At 44.2% G+C, this 18,627-nt stretch overlaps 1 protein-coding gene across 1 annotated transcript in view; it reads left to right on the forward strand.

The window, feature by feature from the left end:
- The window catches only part of LOC148363704 (receptor-type tyrosine-protein phosphatase gamma-like), a 146,330-nt gene that overhangs the window by 59,172 nt on the left and 68,531 nt on the right, over nt 1–18,627 (forward strand). The window contains exon 3 of the mRNA XM_088337706.1: nt 16,637–16,819. Within this exon, the coding sequence (XP_088193832.1) occupies nt 16,637–16,819 (183 nt within the window). The remainder of the gene's footprint in view (nt 1–16,636; nt 16,820–18,627) is intronic.

Genomic DNA, 18,627 nt, shown 5'->3' on the forward strand with positions numbered 1-18,627 from the left:
AGCTCTGGGTGGTTTTAGGTAGATATTTGAACCAAATCCCCGAACAACCACCAGGTCTAACAGTACGGCTCAGGAACCTAGTATCTCTTCACTTTGTCTTTGGTGTTTTCTGTAATAAGGACACAGTTGGACCAGATCCTAAACCACTTCCACCTTTGAAAGTCCAGCCGAGGGGCATAGTATATTTTAATCATGTCCTGTGAGGTTTTCGTGATCTGGAAGCATCTGGACCTCATCCTCGAGCTACCTCCCGCCCTGACGGGCAATCCCAGAGGCCAAGTATCGCTCCAATGTGTCCTGGGTGGTCTCTAGATCCTCCTGCTGTTGGGAACCTGCCAAGAAGGCATCTGGACCTAATCCTTAAGCCACCTCCAGCTCTGATAGGCAAGCCCAGAGTCAAAGTATCTCTCCAATGTGTCCTGAGTGGTCTCTAGCTCCTCCTGTTGTTTGGAACCTTCCGAGGAGGCATCTGGACCTGATCCCTAAGCCACCTCCAGCTCTGACGGACCAGGCTAGAGACAAACTGTCTGCAATGTGTCCATCATGGTGTCTAGAACCTCTAGCTGGTGGGACATGCCTGGAAGGCATCTGGACCTCATCCTCGAGCCACCTACAACTCAGGGCCAGGTTAGAAACAAAGTATCTCTCCAATGTGTCTTGGGTAGTCTCTAGAACAGAGGTGGTCAACCTAGTCCTCAAAAGCCGCATGCTTTGAAGGTTTCTCTTCCCCAACTCAGGTGATACAAATGTAAAGCTTGTTAGCAAGCTGTGTGGGAGCTTGGTAATGGCCCAGGTGATTGGAATCACCTGTAATTGACAGTGGGGATGGTGTTTTCAGGGTGATATGTAGTGTTACTCTTAAGCCAAACGTAACGCTTTGCATTCTGGTCAAGAAGTTTCATTTTAGTCTCATCTGACCAGAGCACCTTGTTACACATGTTATCCGTGTCTCCCATGAGGTTTCTTGCAACGGCCAAACAAGTCTTTTAATGGTATTCTTTCAGAAAGGGCATTCTTCTAGCCACTCTTCCCTAAAGGGTGGATTTTTTTTTTTCAGAAAACATCTAATAATTGTCTTATGAAGTTGTCAGATTGTGCCACCTCAGCTGTGTATGCGGACAAGTCATCTCATGTGAAAATGGACCTCTTGGTTGCTTCTTTGATCACTTTTATCCTTGTTTAGGTTGATAGTTTAGATGGAAGGCCAGGTCTTGGTAGGTTTGCCGTGGTTTAATGCTTGCTCCATATTGATATTATTGCCCGCATAGTTCTCCGGGAAATGAATAAATGTAGCAAAATCTTTGATCCCATTTCAGCTTTGAACTTCTCCACAATTCATCCCAGCCACATCTGCCTGGTGTTTTATAATCTTCCTAATGCTGTCTGTTCTCCAATGTCTGCATTCACAGACCTCTGAGCCCATCACATTATTTGAGCAGAGAAACTCCAAAAACATGCAGGACATGCGGCTCTTGAGGACTGGGTTTTCCACCCCTGCTCTAGAACCTCCTGCTTGTGGGGGATGCCAGGAAGGCATCTGGACTTAATACCTGAGCCACCTCCAGCCCTGACGGGCAAGCCCAGAGACAAAGTATGTCTGCAATGTGTCCTGCATGATGTCTAGAACCTCCTGCTGGTGAGACATGCCTGGAAGGCATCTGGACCTAAATTCCTAAGCCACCTCAGCTCTGATGGACAAGGCTTGAGACAAAGTATGTCTGCAATGTGTCGTACATGGTGTCTAGAACCTCCTGCTGGTGGGACATGCCTGGAAGGCATCTGGACCTGATCCCCGAGCCACCTCCATATCTGAATCCCATCTGGATTAACACAAACTCGTAACAAAAGAGACCCTGAAACAATCAAACCGCGTGTTTGTCAGACACAAGTAGCCGATTGCAGTCAATTGACTCGCCTCATCAAGTCCGCCGCAGTGCATTTCCAAAAGCGCTACAACCCAAAAAAAACAGAAAAAGCTGTAGCTGTATTTCCTCAGGGGACCGTTTACGCCGGACTAGAAATCGATACCAAGCGTTTACAGAGCATTGGAAAGGTACGGCTCTCGTTCATCACCCGGGAAAGTGGCGCCTAACCCGGGAACAAATCTTCACTGGCTCGCTGCGGGGTTTTATTTGGAATTTTTTCTTCTTATTGAAAGCCGAGGCTTCCGTTGTCGGCGTGCTCCATAAATCCAAAACCCTTTTGGTCCCGTCGCGGGACCCCGAGGTATTAATGAGACTCGTAGCTCAAACCGCCAGCGCTGCGTTCATTTAGAGTCTTTGTGCCGGGTTAACGAGGTGCGCTCGTTCATCAGCTTAATGTTACAGTGATGATTATCTTTTCTAATGGTTGTTTTTTTTCTACAAAGAGCGACATCGTTGGCTACTTTTCCACGCAGGAAATAGTCCCTACGTTACCTGTAATTTGGTTCTGGAAAGCAGACTTCAGGCGGCCCGGCAGGCTTTCTAAGCCAGTCTGCCGCATGAAAATGGTAGAGTAATGACAATATATGTAGTCATTATTTGTGACGCCCTTGAATGAATGAAAACTTTATTCGAACATTAAAATAAAAAACAGAACTCAAACAATAACTCAACAACAAAATAATGTTACATAATATGTTCGAAAAGGGATAGTAAGAAGCATATGCTTATATTCCCTTCCCCTTTATCTTCCCTATTAAATTATATAACAACAATTGTAATAATATTAATGATAACAGTTATGATATAACAATAACAACAATAACACAAAATTAACCATAGTTCTAGACACGCTATTCCCAATCTCCCGTATCACTCATACCGGATTTTCTTCATCTCTGTATTCCGCCAGTCATGTTTTTTTGTATTTAAATTTGAACGAGTGAATAGTTGGACATTGTTTGATCTCCTCTTGTAGATTGTTCAAAAGCTTGACTCCGCAGACAGACACACACATACTTTTCCTGGTGGTTCTCACCTTTAGGATTTTGAATTGACGACAGCCCCTTAAATTATAATTTCCCTCTTTGCAAATGAATAATTTATGGATGTTTTCTGGCAATATGTTTTTGTTGGCCTTAAATAGCAGTTGTGCAGTGAAAAATTCTAATTAAAATCTAATTTTAATCATTTGGACTGCAGGAATAATTACAAAGAGTCTCAAAGGGCTGCACAGACCACAAATTATTGCAAACTACAGACTATTATGACACTATACCCTGATCTAAAACCTACATGAGGGCAAATAATACACATGTTGTCAACATAGAATATTGGTTATTCCTATGCTATAGAATAGAAGTGTCTTTTAAGCTTAGATTAAAACATTTCCACTGTTGGTTGCACATCCAATCTCAGGGGGAAAAGCATTCCCCGGCACCGAACGGAGAATGCTCTCGAACATGCGGATTTCTTCATGGCTCTTGGAACCACTAGTAGACAGCATTTTCAGAGCGAAGGCTCCCGACCGGAACATAGGGGGAAATTAAATCTGAAAGATATGAGGGCGCACGTCCATGCATGATTTGGTATAATACCAACAGAACCTTAAAATCACATCTTAAACTAACAGGGAGCCAATGCAGGTTAGCCAAAATCGGCGTGATGTGATCGGACTTTCTTGTCTTAGTGAAAAGCCTTGCTTCAGCATTTTGTAACAGCTGAAGGCTCTTGATGTCACAAGCCAGGAACGAAGACAGGACCCAATAGCGTTCGTTTTACTCAGTTTTTATTAAGAAAGAGAGCAGTGCTTGCATCCACGATCCGATGATCGTCGGTCACGGGTAGCAGATGGCCGGAACGCGGAAGTGGCGAGAAAACAGGTCGATGGCCAGGACAGGGGAGCAAAACAGAAACGGGTCCAGAAAAGAGGTCAGCAACAGGTATCAGGCAGGAAACAGGGCAAAATAGGTCGATCGCCGGGACGGAGGAGCTAAAGCAGAAACGGGTCTAGAAAAAGGTCGGCAACAGGTATCAGGCAGGAGAATGTCGGAGAGTACAAAAAGCTTGCCTAGCTGAGAGCATAGTTTCGCAGACAGTCTGACGGGTTCCTTTCGGAAGACGGGAGCTTAAAAAGAGTCCAACAGCCAATCAGGTTCCGCGGCTGTTGGCGCCAACAGGGCAGCCTCAGGTGCCCCGCTATAGTAATCATGACACTTGATTTTGGACTTCAGGAGACCAGAGAGTAGTGCATTACAGTCATCGAGACTGGAGGAAACAAACTACCGCTCAAAAGTTAAGGGTCAACCAAAAAATGTTGTGTTGTCCATAAAAAAAATCACACTTTTATTTATAAACGAGTTGTCCAATGTACGTGTTCTTTGCCTTTATGAGTCTTTTGTTTTTGTTGGCCAGTCTCACCTCCTGGTACTATTTAACCAAGCTGCTAGTTGAGGACCTGTAAGCCATCTATTTCTCAAACTAGAGACTCTAAAGCAATTCCACTTCTCTTCTCACTTTTTCATTTTTCTCATGTTGAGGTTTTTGAGTTTTTCCTTGCCCTCACGTAGGGTTTAGATCAGGGGATGGTGTCATAATAGTCTGTGGTTTGCAATAATCTGTGGTCCGTGCAGTTCTTTGAGACTCTTTGTGATTAAGGGCCAAACAAATAAACATGACTTGACTTGACTCTGTTGGTTCTGTTCTCTGAAGGGAGTAGTACTTGCAGTTATTAAAAGTGTGATTTTCTGCATGGAATAGCCTTAATTCCTTTAAACAAGGATATATTGCCGAGTTTCACATAAAAATGCTCTTGTTATGGCCGTTCTAATAGTTCAAGCTCACCCACAATTTGATGCTCCAGAGAATGGACGCCAACTAACGAAGATCTGTTTTATAGGTTCTCAAACCAGCTAAACTGCATTAGCTGTGCTAACGTCATTGAACAAGGCTTTTGTAATCGTCCATTAGCCTTCTCTACTTATTATTGGAAAACTGTAGTGCTGGTTACAGAATATGGGCCTCTATACACCTATGTAGATATTCCATTAAAAACAGACAATTGACGTTTTATTAGAAGAAAGGGAAAGGGTTGCGCCCACGATCCGGGGATTGCTGGACGCAGGAAGCAGGTCACTCTGAACACGGAAGTGGGACTTCCGTTGTAAGCCAGGAGAGTAGACGTGGTCGAGATCAAAAACAGATCGTTATTTGGGAAAGGAGAACCGACGTGTTCGAGATCAAAACAGGTCGTAATTTGGGACTAGAGTGCAGACGTGTTTGAGATCAAAACAGATCGTAGCGGGAGACAGACAGGAGCAAAAAAACAAGACAGGCAAAAAAGGGCTTGCCGTGTAAAAGCAGAGATTTGTAGACTGACCGACAAAAGTGGCAAGCCGCCAATCAGCGACCAGGGCTGTTGGCGCCAATGGGGCAGCCGCAGGTGCCCCAAATCAGTAATCAGGACATGTATATTACGAGGCATTGACAAGTATAGTTGCGCACAAAATTGGTGAGAATATACTTATAGGAATGCAATCTTAGAGCTGGCTTTCCTTGTGCTGCCAATAAACTAATGGAAGCGTCGATGGTTCCCCGTGTGGAAGTAGCAGCTGGTTCCGCTCGACCTGTCCATCGATCCGGAAGATCGCGTCTCGGGCTACAAGCTGCTACTACACTCCGTATACGTACGCACATTATATGCTCAGGTATGCAACCTGTCTCACCTTGTTTCCATTTCAATGGCTTCTATTTTCATGACAGGGTTCGCCCCCTTCCTGATATCTGTGTTTTTTTGCATCTATATCACTCACAAAGGTTTCAGATCATCAACCGATCTTAATATTTTACAGAGACAACCCAAAGAAATACAAAATGCACTTTTCAAATGATGTTTTCAAATATTAAGGCACAAAAAACATGTAACTGTATCTAGCCCTATGTGAAAAAGTCCCCTGAATCTCCTGAATCAAAGAGCAAGTTGGGCCCCCTATAGATAGATAGATACTTTATTCATCCCCGAAGGGAAATTCACACTTCCAGCAGTATCCTTTTGTTGTTTATTAACAGGATAGCCTCGGGGTGTTGTAGTTTCGCAACAGCGGAGTGGATGACATCACACGCTAGTCCAAAAGTTTGACGTTCATGAATGGAAATCTTTGTGCACAGGGTTACACCACCTCCTGTCCGCGTAAATAGCGAGTCCGCCTCCTCTCCGCTTCCCACAGGCTTTTGTGTCTCTGCCCTAACAGCTCCACGTTAGCGTCCGGGATGCTGGACGTGAGCCACGTTTCCTTAAAACACAGCAAACTGCACTCCCTGTACGCTTTGATGTTTTTCACCAGCACAGCCAGTTCGTTGGTCTTATTTGGTAGAGAGTTCACATTTACCACGATTACGGTATCGAAGGCTTATAACGGCAGTAGCTCAGGAGGTAGAGCGATCGTTTTAGGATTAAGGGATCCCAGTTCGAATCCCGGCTTGTCCGTGTTACATGCCGAAGTGTCCTTGGGTAAGACACTGAACCCCCAATACCCCCAATAAGCAGGTTAGCGCCTTACATGGCTGCACAGATCACGGCCGCTATTGGGAAATGTGAAGCACAATGTAAAGCGCTTTGGGAAGTCATTGACTTGAAAAGCGCAATAGAAATGCAGATCATTATAACGCCGCTTATTCCTCACCTTAGCTCCGGCTCTGCGGCCACGATAGGGCCCCCTCATCACGCCGGCACAAGAATTCTATAGGGCAAGGAGTTGATTCCTCGAATAAACGCATTTTTGTGCGTTAAAACCCATAACAATAGGATTGAAAGTAATCCAAAGTGTAGTTGTCAAACGGGACGAAAAACACAGAAGATCGAAGCAGACATTTAAAACAATATATCACAAAAAGAGCGAAATAACACGGAGCTGCTGGAAAGGCTCCCGCAGCGGCACCTATGATGTTATATGTTGGCAGCAATAACAGAAATTAAAGCTTTAAAATAATTTTTAATGAGTCTTTGACAAGGCTGTAGAAGAATCTTGCCCCACTCTTCTTTGCAAATCTGACATATTGGGGGGTTTTCTCACATGAACTGCCCGTTTAAGATCACACCACAGCATCTCAATTGGATTTAAATCCGGTCTTTGACTCTGCCATTCCAGAATCTTCATTTTGTTATTTTAGCCATTCAGAGGTGGACTTGCTAGTTTGTATAGGATCGTTGTCCTGCTCCATGATCCAAGAGCACTTGAGTTTCAGGGTACGACCTGATGGCCGTACGTTCTCCTTCAGGATCTTCTGCTAAACGCCATAAGTCAGTATTCCGTCAACCATAGCGAGTTGTACTGGTCCTGAGGCAGCATAGCAGCCCCATCCATCACAATGACACCACCATGCTTTACTCCAGGTATCATGTCCTTTTTGTTAAATGTAGTGCCACTTTTATGCCAGATGTAACGGGCTGCACACCTTCAAATTTTCACCCATCAGTCCACTGAATGTTTCTCCAAGAGTCTTGAGAATAATCAAGATGCTTTTTGGCAAATGTGAGACGACTCTTGGTGTTGATTTTGTGACAGCAGTGGTTTTTGCATGGGAACTCACCCATGGATGCTATTTTTACGCCAGATTTAAGGGGCTGTACAACTTCCATGAAATTCCATTGTTGACCACAGAATGTTTCTCCAAAAGTCTTGAGGATAATCAAGATGCTTTTTGGCAAATGTGAGACGACTCTTGGTGTTAATTTTGTGACAGCAGTGGTTTTTGCCTGGGAACACACCCATGGATGCTATTTTTACGCCAGATTTAACAGGCAACACACTTTCCAAGAAGTTCCATTATTGACCACAGAATATTTCTCAAAGTCTTGAGGATAATCAAGATGTTTTTAGGGTAAATGTGAGACGATTCTTTATGTTCTTCTGTAATAGCTGTGATTTTCAACTCTCCTATTGATGAAATTTTTGGACAGGATCTTTCTTATCGTGGAGTTCTGAACGGCAAATGCTTGTCCGTGCATTTTTAATTTCCTCGGGTTGTCTCTATGTGATGTTAAAATCGGTTTGACGATCTGAAACCTTTGGGAGTGCTAAATATGCAAATAAACTCAGAAATCAGGATGGGGGTGAATACTTCAAGGCATTGTACACACATTATAAATCATCCTACGTTCAGGTATAGTAGCTACCCCACCACCTTTTTATTTAACTACGTTCAATTATATTTATATTAGCATGGCCGCCAGCCTTTTCTGCCGTCCGACGGCGAAGGTATAATCCGTAAATCCGTGACGAGGCGTGGAGGACGGATGCTGGGAAGGAGCACGTCGCTCAAGGAAAGGAAAAGCTTAAGCGTCTCTTATCCTGGGCTTGGAGTCACGCAGAGTACGCATCGGGGGTCAGCGGATTCACTTCAGCGGGTGATATGCCGCTGAGATGGAGACCAGTTTGTGCTGGTATGTCTTTTTCTGAGCCATAATTAGATGTTTACACCGGATGCATGAGGGACCTGTTGTAGCAGGGTTAGTAACGAGGGTCTAGACTCTAGAGCAGGGGTCGGGAACCTTCTTGACTTAAAGAGCCATAAAAGCAAAAATATTCGCATGTTCTTTGGAGAGATAGTGTCGGGAATCAACTATCAAAATGTACTGTTTACCAAATTGTTCAAATTAGTTATCTGACTCCATTAACCAAACACAACCCACATTCATCCAATAATTATGCGTGCTCGTTTTTTGAGAGAGAAATGACCAGAAGGATCACACGGGGGCGGATATTTATTGTTCCTAACAGAAGACCTAAGTGTATCAACAGGAGACCACGTCCCCCTCCCAGTTGCCCCGGATCATTTATACATTTCACAAACAAAGAAAAGACATCCCATTAGCTATGGGCTATGTTTCATCTGTAGTTAACATTAGCTTTCTCTTATTGGTCTTCTCTTCTCATGAGGGCGTGTCGGCTGGGCTCTGCAATCTTCGCATACCAGCGGTGCCCCTTCTACGTCTGGCCTTCTCTGTCAGCACTCAAAGGAATTCTGTTATCAGAAATACATCTCACATTCCACACAGCCTGACCTTCAATTGTCCCTTGAATTAAAGCACAGTCAGTGAATATCGTTATTTCATTAAACTGAATACATGTACTTTGTAGTCAATCGTTTAAAATCCTTTATAGTCAAATGTATAAAATCCTTTAATAGCCAAACGATACATTTTACAACAAAACCGCCAAACTCCCTCTCCGGACAAAAGGTAATTCTTCAAGTGCATTTTATTTTATCGTGTGACGTTAGATGCTTTGATAAAATCTCCAAACTAAGAACAATGGCAGAGTCTGTGTTCCATACTAAACAACTCATGTAGGTTTTAGATCAGGGATCTCCCTCCAGCAGTTACTTCACAGTATTTAGGCCCATTTCGACTGCCTTTTTGCCCGAACTAATGGTTTCAGAACAGGGTACGAGTAAAGTTCTTTTGCATAAATGTCCCAAAGTATTGCAAACCAGGATACCAATGTATTTACCTTCAGTGCAGACAGCACGAGAACAGACGTGGTCTAGCTCAAAACGGATCGTAACGGGAGACTAACAGGAGCAAAAAAACAGGTGAAAAACTGCTTGCCGTGTAAAAATAGAGATTCGTTGACGGACTGACAAAGGGTCCGTGAGAGCACTGAGCTTGAATAGAAGGGAAGCCAATCCGTCAACAAGCAGCAGCTGGCGCCACACGGGCGGGGCCAATTGGGCGCCATGGCAACCGTGACAACTCTGCAGTGGTCAGTATCATCTTGAGATTCCTTGAGTACTCATGAAAAGACTCATATACGGTTTGCGAGCCATAGGTTCCCAACCCCTGGTCCAGAGTCCTTATTTGTGACGAGAGTGCTAATGGTTGAGCGGGCAGGGATGAGTTAGCGGGTGGATGCTAAAATGGAAGGCGAAGGCAGACTATGAATGTGACGGAATTTAAACCAAGGAGTAGCATGTACATTGAACATTTCTATGTTTTAATAGCATCCTATCTTGATAAGCCTAAGCTTCGTTTTGATGGTTATTATATTTTGGTTTCATCTTCTATTATCTCTGCAAACCTTGGGACCCAGAGCCAAGTAATACAAGACAAAAAATACAAAAACGTATCGCCAACTCGTTTTTGAGAAGCGCACAAGATTCTGAACTGAATGAAGAAAGAGCAAGGCATTGTGGGAGGGAGTTCAGCCAATATTCAGCCTATTTGCTCCTCATGTGGTACATAGTAAGTTGGGTGGGTGTGGCTTGGAGTTATTTTTGGGATCTCTTATTACCTCGTTGTCCTTCTGTTCGTCCTCTTGTCCACCAAAACCACAACATCGACGGGAGGTCCTGCCGAAAATTGCGCCATCACTTTTGCGTTTAGCTAGCGTGGACGTGTGCAATGGCGCGTGGGCGGCAGGTGCGCACGAGTGTTTATTTCCACACGTTGTCACTTCGGGACGGTTGTTTTCCGACGTCTTCACGCTCGGTCGGACGGTCGAACGAGATGAGCGCTCGGCGCTTTGCGGGGTCACCGGGACACCAGACGGGGCGTGAAATGGCGAGACGCGCTTAAGTAGGCGGACTTGATTTATAGAGCTCTTGGCGGACTGTACTCCCAGCAACGTCGATAAATCAGGCGGTTATCGGCTTGCATAATGCTTTCGAAAATACGGCGTGGATTCTGGCGCTATTACGCCGTCGTAAAGAAATATGAGAGAAAATACTCGAGCGAGCTTTACGGGAATGAAATTGCTGGGACACGCACAGTGCTTAAAAGCCATCACAGATGTTGGAGTACGCATAAAATTCCGACCTGTTGTTGATTCCAGCAATTTCATTCGGCGCCACGTCTCTGCTTTGATTTCCAAAGAAGCGTTCAACTCTTGATATCATTGCCCTTTATCGTGCCTGGAATATCCATCCATCCATCCATTATCTGCACCGCTTATCCTCAGTAGGGTCGTGGGGGTGCTGGAGCCCATCCCAGCTATCTTTGTGCAGTGGGCAGGGGACACCCTCAACTGGTCGCAGGGCACACAGGGACAGACAATTAGTTTGCTCATTCTTACCTAGGGACAATTTGGACCGGCCAATTAACCTGACATCCATGTTTTTGGACTGTGGGAGGAAATCCTACGTAGTACCAACTGTTCTCTTTTGTTTTGGTTGTCGATCGGGGTATCGTATATGGAGATGCGTCTTGTTGGGAATTAATTACCAAAATATACCGTTTACCAAATTGTTCGAATTAGTTATCTGACTCCATTAACCAAACACAACCTACATTCACCCAACAATTTATGCGCGCTCGTTTCTTGAGAGAAAAATGAACAGGAAAGCCAACATTTTCACACAGGGGCAGATTTATTTTCCCTAACAAAAAAACTAGGTGAACTCCATCGAAGACGGCCGAAGTGACGTTGGAGTCTGTGTTAAGCCTTCTTCTGAAGTCCTTTAGCTTTCTCTTCTTGGCCCACGTCAAGACGGCATCTCGGCCCCTCCCATGGGCGTGCCAAGGAATTGTCTGCGACCATCGTTCTCACAACACAGATGTCTGGCTTCTCAAAACAACGCCTGCCGTCCTTCGTCAGAGTCCTATCAAAATTCCCTAGACAAAATATTATGCATTTCGAACAGTCTACCCTGACCTTGTACATTGAACTAAAGCCCACTCAGTAAAAATCTTGCATTATGAGTCAATCGTATAAAATCCTTTATAGTCAAAATGTATAAAATCCTTAAGTCTCATGGTCCAGAAAATACGGACATCAACATATCCCGACATTAGACATGTAATCGTTGAGTTGTGCCACATTCTGTCCAATGACTTCCTGTTCCTCTCACCTTCGAATTTGCCATCCAGGCAGCCTCCGTCACAGGTAATACGAGCCCGATTCCGAATCTAGAACCGTCGCCATCGATACTCTCCACGGGGCACAGACGGAGACGGGGGGAAGCAGAAGGATAACGGGACGTTAGCTAATCCAATTGAACAGATATTACAGGGTGCTCTCGGTCTTCCGGGGCGTGAGTAATCATAGACAAATTCATTTACGAGCCCAGGAGCTCGTATCGCTTTCAATTAGGAGCTGGCGGATTGGAGTGCGAAGAGTCGGAATTTTCGGCGTCGTTTTCGATTTGTAGCCGTCCCGCAGTGTGTCCGAAAGCTTACGTAGCGACGTGATGCTTCTCCGTTGAACAGAAACGATCTTTTGCCCGACGGCGGTTGAATACCTTCGGGGCCAGACACTCAAAATTGAAAAAAATGAGCGTTGAAAGCTGCTTGAGCTTTGAGACCATTAAACACAAGTACGCAAGTCAGGACAGTTTGAAAACACTGCGTCCTTTCCAGATGTCTCCTGACGTGTAAACAATGTCAACTAGATTGTTATCAATGACAATAAAGTCAAGTCAAGTCATGTTTGTTTGTTTGGCCCTTAATCACAAAGAGTCTCAAAGTGCTGCACAGATCAAAGACTATTGCAAACCACAGACTATTATGAAACCATTACCGGATCTAAAACCTACATGAGGGCAAGGAAAAACTCAAAAACCTCAAGTCATGTTTTTTTGTGACGCCCTTAATCACAAAGAGTCTCAAAAAGCTGCACAGATCAAGGACTATTGCAAACGACAGACTATTATGAAACCATCACCTGATCCAAAACCTACATGAGGGCACGAATGGAGAACGCTCTCCAATCTTCAGATTTCTTCTTGACTCTTGGGATCACGAGTAGACTTGCATTTTCCAAGCGAAGGCTCTGGACCGGAACGTAGGGGATAATTAAATCTGAAAGATATGAGGGAGCAAGTCCATGCATGATTTGGTATAATACCAAAAGAACCTTCAAATCACATCTTAAGCTAACAGGGAGCCAATGCAGGTTAGCTCAAATCGGGGTAGTGTGATCAAACTTTCTTGTTTTAGTTAAAAGCCTCGCTGCAGCATTTTGGCTTTTGATTTTGGACTTCGGGTGACCAGAGAGTAGTGGATTACAGTCATCGAGACTGGAAGTAACAAACGCGTGAATTATGATCTCTGCCGCCGACTGAGACAGCATTGGGAGAATTTTAGCAATGTTGCAAAGATGGAAGAAAGCTGTTCTAGTGATAAAGGAGAGATCAGGGTCAAATATGACACCTACATTTTTGACTGAGTCACTCTGGGTGATATTTACTTTGTCAATGTTCAGAGCAGTTTTTGAGAATAAGTCACGGCATTAAGATGGACCAATAACTAACATTTCGGTCTTTTCAGAGTTAAGACGCAAGAAATTGAGTGACATCCACTCTTTTATCTCAGTGAGGCAGGCCACCAAATTTCCACAATTTAGTGTGGCAGATTCCTCCAACGGAAGATATAGTTGAGTGTCATCTGCGCAGCAGTGGAAACTGATATTACACTTGCCAATAATATCACCTCGTGGAAGCATGTAAATGCCGAAAAGAAGGGGGGCAAGTACTGAACCCTGCGGAACACCACAGGTAACACTAAAGGGCTCAGATGTCATTTCGCCATATTTAACACAGTGCGTCCTATCTGAGAGGTAGGATCTGAACCATGAGAGGACGGTTCCTGAGAGACCAATCCATTTTTCCAACCATTCTAATAAGATATTATGGTCCACTGTGTCAAAAGCAGCACTAAGGTCCAGCAGCAGCAAACGTGATGAAGCGCCAGAGTCCATTGCCAGTAGAAGATCATTAGTTACCTTAATCAGAGCTGTCTCAGTAGAGTGGTTAGCCCTGAATCCTGATTGCATTGATTCAAAAAGATTGTTCTCGGATATAAAACCATTCAGCTGCTGTGCCACTACTTTTTGAAGTACTTTAGAAAGAAACTGTAGGTTTGACAAAGGTCTATAATTACATAAGCTTTCTGGATCAAGGTTGGGTCGTTTCAGTGTAGGTTTAATAGCAGCGGACTTAAAAGCCGCTGGAACTACACCTGAGGAGAGTTATATGTTTACAATATTTAGAACTGAAGGTCCAAGGACCCCAAAAAGACCTTTAATAAGCGAACCCGAAAGCGGGTCGAACAAGCAAGTCATTTGTCGGTTTGGCCATATTCACCACCTGTTTAAGATTATCGAGAGACAGATCACTAAATCGGGAGAAATTCCCTGGACAGCCACCATGTCGTGCATCTATAGATTTCAGCCCGTTAATATGTGATGTATTAACACTGTCTTTAGAAATGTCTTCCTGTTTGCATTGAATCTTCTCTTTAAAGAAGACCATAAAGTCATGGGCTGAATGGGTAGAACTATCTGGGATAATCTGTTGCCTTGTCAGCGATGTTACAGTGTCGAAAAGGATTTAGGGGTTATTCTTTTGTGATGCAATCACCTTCAAAAGGTGATTTTACAGAGGCAAGGGCTGCTTTATACTTTAACAAGCTGTCACACCAAGTTTGATGGAAAACCTCAAGCTTGGTAGCGCGCCATTTTCTTTCAGATTTCCTGCATTCTTGTTTAAGGGATCTAGTTTCATCAGTAAACCAAGGCGTGCGTCTTTTAGGTCGTGTTTTAAGCCGTACGGGCGCTACTGAATCCAGGACACTAGCCGGGGTAGCATTAAACTCATGTAAATGCTGAAAAGAAGGGGGCCAAGTACTGAACCCTGCGGAACACCACAGGTAACACTAAAGGGCTCAGATGTCATTTACCCCTATTTAACACAGTGCGTCCTATCTGTCAAACATAATTCTGAGGGTTAACTTGTTAGTGTTAAAGGTTTGTGGTCTAGGGGAAGGGGGTTGGGGTTAGGGATTAGGGTGTAAGAGTTTAGTGGTTAGGGGGTCAGGGTTAAGAGGGAAGTAAAGAGATTAAGGCAAGGAGTTAGGGTCTAGACTTCGAGGGTTATGGGATTTGGGGGGTTTGTTATGGGTCAAGGGTTAGGATAACGTGTAGACAATTAGGATTAAGAATATTGGTTTAGGAAAGTGAGTTTGAGACTCTATTCTAGAAGATGAAGCTTCGCATTGACGTCATTTGACCCAGATTCCAGTCATTCTATTCCATTGTGTCGCTTCATTTTCCTGGATTTTTCTAAGAGACAATGAAATGGACTCCAACCGATGACGAATGAAATTATCTCCTTGACATTTCGACAGCGGCTTTCTGAGCAACTTTAAGGTTTTTTTCAACTTTCTCTCTCTCGAGAGAGAGAGAGGGAGAGCAAGTCGACTGCTCTTTTAGCCTCCAGCTTTTCCACTTCAACTTTCCGGTCAGTCTCTGAAGATGTAAATCGAAATTCTTTTGTTCGCTCCCTTGGTTCATCTGTGTCTGACAACCAAGACACTTGGAAAAAGAGGTCGACAGCACGGATTTGGACTATATATGGACATGCTGTCTGCAAATACTTGGCTGTTTCTTTTTCAAGTTTTCCACCACTTACGGATTATGTTACTCTTCTTTTAGCAGCTTCTCGAAGTTTAATCTCTTTGCAATGTTTTATACCAACTCAGATGACTGGAGAGTCCTTTTTTCAAGATTTGGGACATCATTTCCCTTATTTTTTGCAGCTCTCTATATTGACCCCTGTTCCGGGTCGGCACCACCTCAAGGACTCTGTGCCAGGTCCATGCCGCTTCTGTCCCCTACTTTCAGTGTTAAAGGACCCTCGGCCACCCCTGTCCCAGGTTTTTGTTGTTCCGGCACTGAAGTGACTCTCAGCTGCTTCTGTCACTGATTTCAGGAGCGATGGACCTTCGGACACTTTGCCAGTTTCATCGGTGAAGGACTTTCGGTTGCATCTATCCCTTGTTTCCGTGGAGGGGGGGGGGATCACTTCTGTCCCCGGTTTTGAGCAGATATGGACAACTGGTTGTGGTGGACCCTTTGTTGCTACTGTCTCAAATTTCAGTGACGAAGGACCTACAGCTTTGGCGGCAAAGGATGCTCTGTTACTTCGGTCCCTGGTTTTGCCAGCGTACTCTCGGTAGCTTTCTTCCTAATTTTCGGCAGCTAAGGACCCTCGGTTGCTTCCCTCCTTGGTTTTGGCGTCAAAGGTCATTCTGTTGCTTCCCCCAGGTCCAGCGGCCAGGGACCTTTGATCACTTCTTTCCCCGGATTTGGTGCTAAAGGACCCTCGGTTGCCTCTGTCCCAGGTTTTGGCGCTGAAGGACCCTCAGTACCCGGTAGAGGTAAGATCTTGGGCCCGGGCCTGAACCTGACCTGACCCGGCCTAATATTCAGGCTGGGTTCGGGCTTAAAATGTCAATCACTAAATCGGGCTGGTCGGACTTCTCTCTTTTTTTTGTTTTTTCGTGTTCACTTTTGGCGGCAAATGAAAGCTTTGGGTTTATTTCGGTCCGATAATCAAATTAGGTTAATCAGTCGGGTTCGGGCGGGTTCAGGTTTATATACCCGCGACTCAGGCCGGTTCAGGCTATATCTTTTAGGCCAATCTTACCTCTAATACCAGGTGTCATGAGCAGTGAAACCTCAGTTGTTTCTGTCCAGGATTTTGTCAGCAATGGACCCCCAGATGGTTTGATTCCTGGTTTCGGCAGCAGTGGACTCTGTTGCTCTGGTTCCTGGTTTTAGCATGAAGGCCCCTCGGTTCACTTTGATTTTCTGCTTCCCCGCAAATTAGTCTGTTTCCGAACCATTACAGCTTTAGCTAGCAATACCGTTTGATACACTTTTAAAGACAACTTTGTCATTCTGCTCATAAAACCTGTTTTTTTGTGTTTTTTTCCCCAGGTATTTATGGACCAGACGAGGGCTGGACAATGGCCTATCCAGAATGTAAAGAGAAATACCAGTCCCCTATTGACATTGTGGACCAGGACGCCAAAACCTCCACTGAATTTCAGGAAATTACACTGGAGGGTTTTGACACTGAGTCGTCCAATAAGACAACGATGAAGAACACTGGAAAAACAGGTCGGTCCCTGAGAACTAAATCGTGTCGCGTTATTATTATCACATGATGACCAGGCTGCAATAGATGTCACAAGGGCATCATCAGGCAATACACCGACACCATCATGATGAAATACAGTGGTTTGCGAAACTATTTGGCCCCCTTGAACTTTGTGACCATTTTGCCACATTTCTGACTTAAGGATATAAAATTGCAATTTCTTGTGAAGAATTAACAATAGGTGGGACACAATCGTGAAGTGGAACACACTTTATTGGATATATTCTAAACAAAATTGTGCAAAATAATTAAGCCCCATTGAATTAATACTTTGTACCGCCACCTTTTGCTGCAATTCCAGCTGCAAGTCGCTCGGGGTATGTCTCTATCAGTTTTGCACATGGAGAAATTGATATTTGTGCAGTATATGACTGATTGTTGTCCTAAGGACAGATTTCTCACCTCAGCTGTAGACTTCAGCAGTTCATCCAGAGTGATCATGGGCCTCTTGGCTGCATTCTGATTAGTTTTCTCCTTGTATGAGCTGAAAGTTTAGGGGGACGGCCCGATCTTGGTCGATTTGCAGTGGTCTGATACTCCTTCCATTTCAATATTATTGCTTGCACAGTGCTCCTTGGGATGTTTAAAGCTTGGGAAATATTTTTGTATCCAAATTCAGCTTTAAACTTCTCCACATAGGTATCCAAGACCTTTCTGTCGTGTTCCTCGTTCTTCAAGATACTCTGCGCTTTAAACAGACCTCTGGGACTATCGCAGTGCAGGTGCATTTTTACATACTTGATGACACACAGGTGGATTCCATTTATCATCATTGGTCATTTAGATCAACATTGAATCATTCAGAGATCCTCACTGAACTTCTGGACGGAGTTTGCTGCACTGAAATTAAAGGGGATGAATCATTTTGCAAGCCCACTTTTTGTTTTTTGATTTGTTAAAAAAGTTTGAAATATCCAATAAAGTGTGTTCCACTTCATGATTGTGTCCAACTTATTGTTGATGCTTCACAAGAAATTACAGTTTTATATCTTTAAGTCTGAAATGTGGCAAAAGGTCACAAAGTTCAAGGGGGCCAAATAGTTACGCAAGCCACTGTATGGGTAATAAGAGAATATACAGTTTCTGGTTCCAAAATCTTGACTGATGCAGCAGGTCGGCCTTTACAAGGTCCAAGTCCCGGTAGAATGGCTCAAAATGCATGCACTGTGCTACAACCAAGCTTATCCTTCTCCCTCGGGGACAAGAAGACAAGAGTATGAGGTCAACATCAATCATAAACTATTGAATAGAAGTGCGTTTTAAACCGAGAATTAAATATTTCCACTAAGGTTGTAGATTGCATCTCATGAGGCGGAGCATTTCACAGCACCAGCGCCCGAATGGAGAACACTCTGTAACCATTGGTTCTCTTCTTGGCTCTTGGGATCACTGGCAGACTAGTATTTTCACAGCGAAGGCCCCGATATCATAGGGGGAAATTAAATCCGATAGATATGAGGGAGCAAGTCCATGCATTATTTGGTATAATGCCAACAGAACCTTAAAATCACATCTTAAGCCAATGCAGGTTAGCTCAAATCAGGGTCATGTGATCAAACTTTCTTGTCTTAGTCAAAAGCCTCGCTGCAGCATTTTGTACTAGCTGCAGGCTCTTGATTTGAGACTTTGGGAGACCGGAGAGTAAGTGCATTACCGTAATCGAGACGGTTGGTAATTCTAATTCTAATCTCAGCATCAGATTGGTACGGCATTCGGCAAAATTCAAGAGTTCGAAACAGAGGACGCCGTTAAAATTGGCAACACTAAC

The sequence above is a fragment of the Urocampus carinirostris genome, chromosome 6 (genome assembly GCF_059441175.1).
Source record: "Urocampus carinirostris isolate Australia breed hairy pipefish chromosome 6, RoL_Ucar_1.0, whole genome shotgun sequence".
Lineage (NCBI taxonomy): Eukaryota > Metazoa > Chordata > Actinopteri > Syngnathiformes > Syngnathidae > Urocampus > Urocampus carinirostris.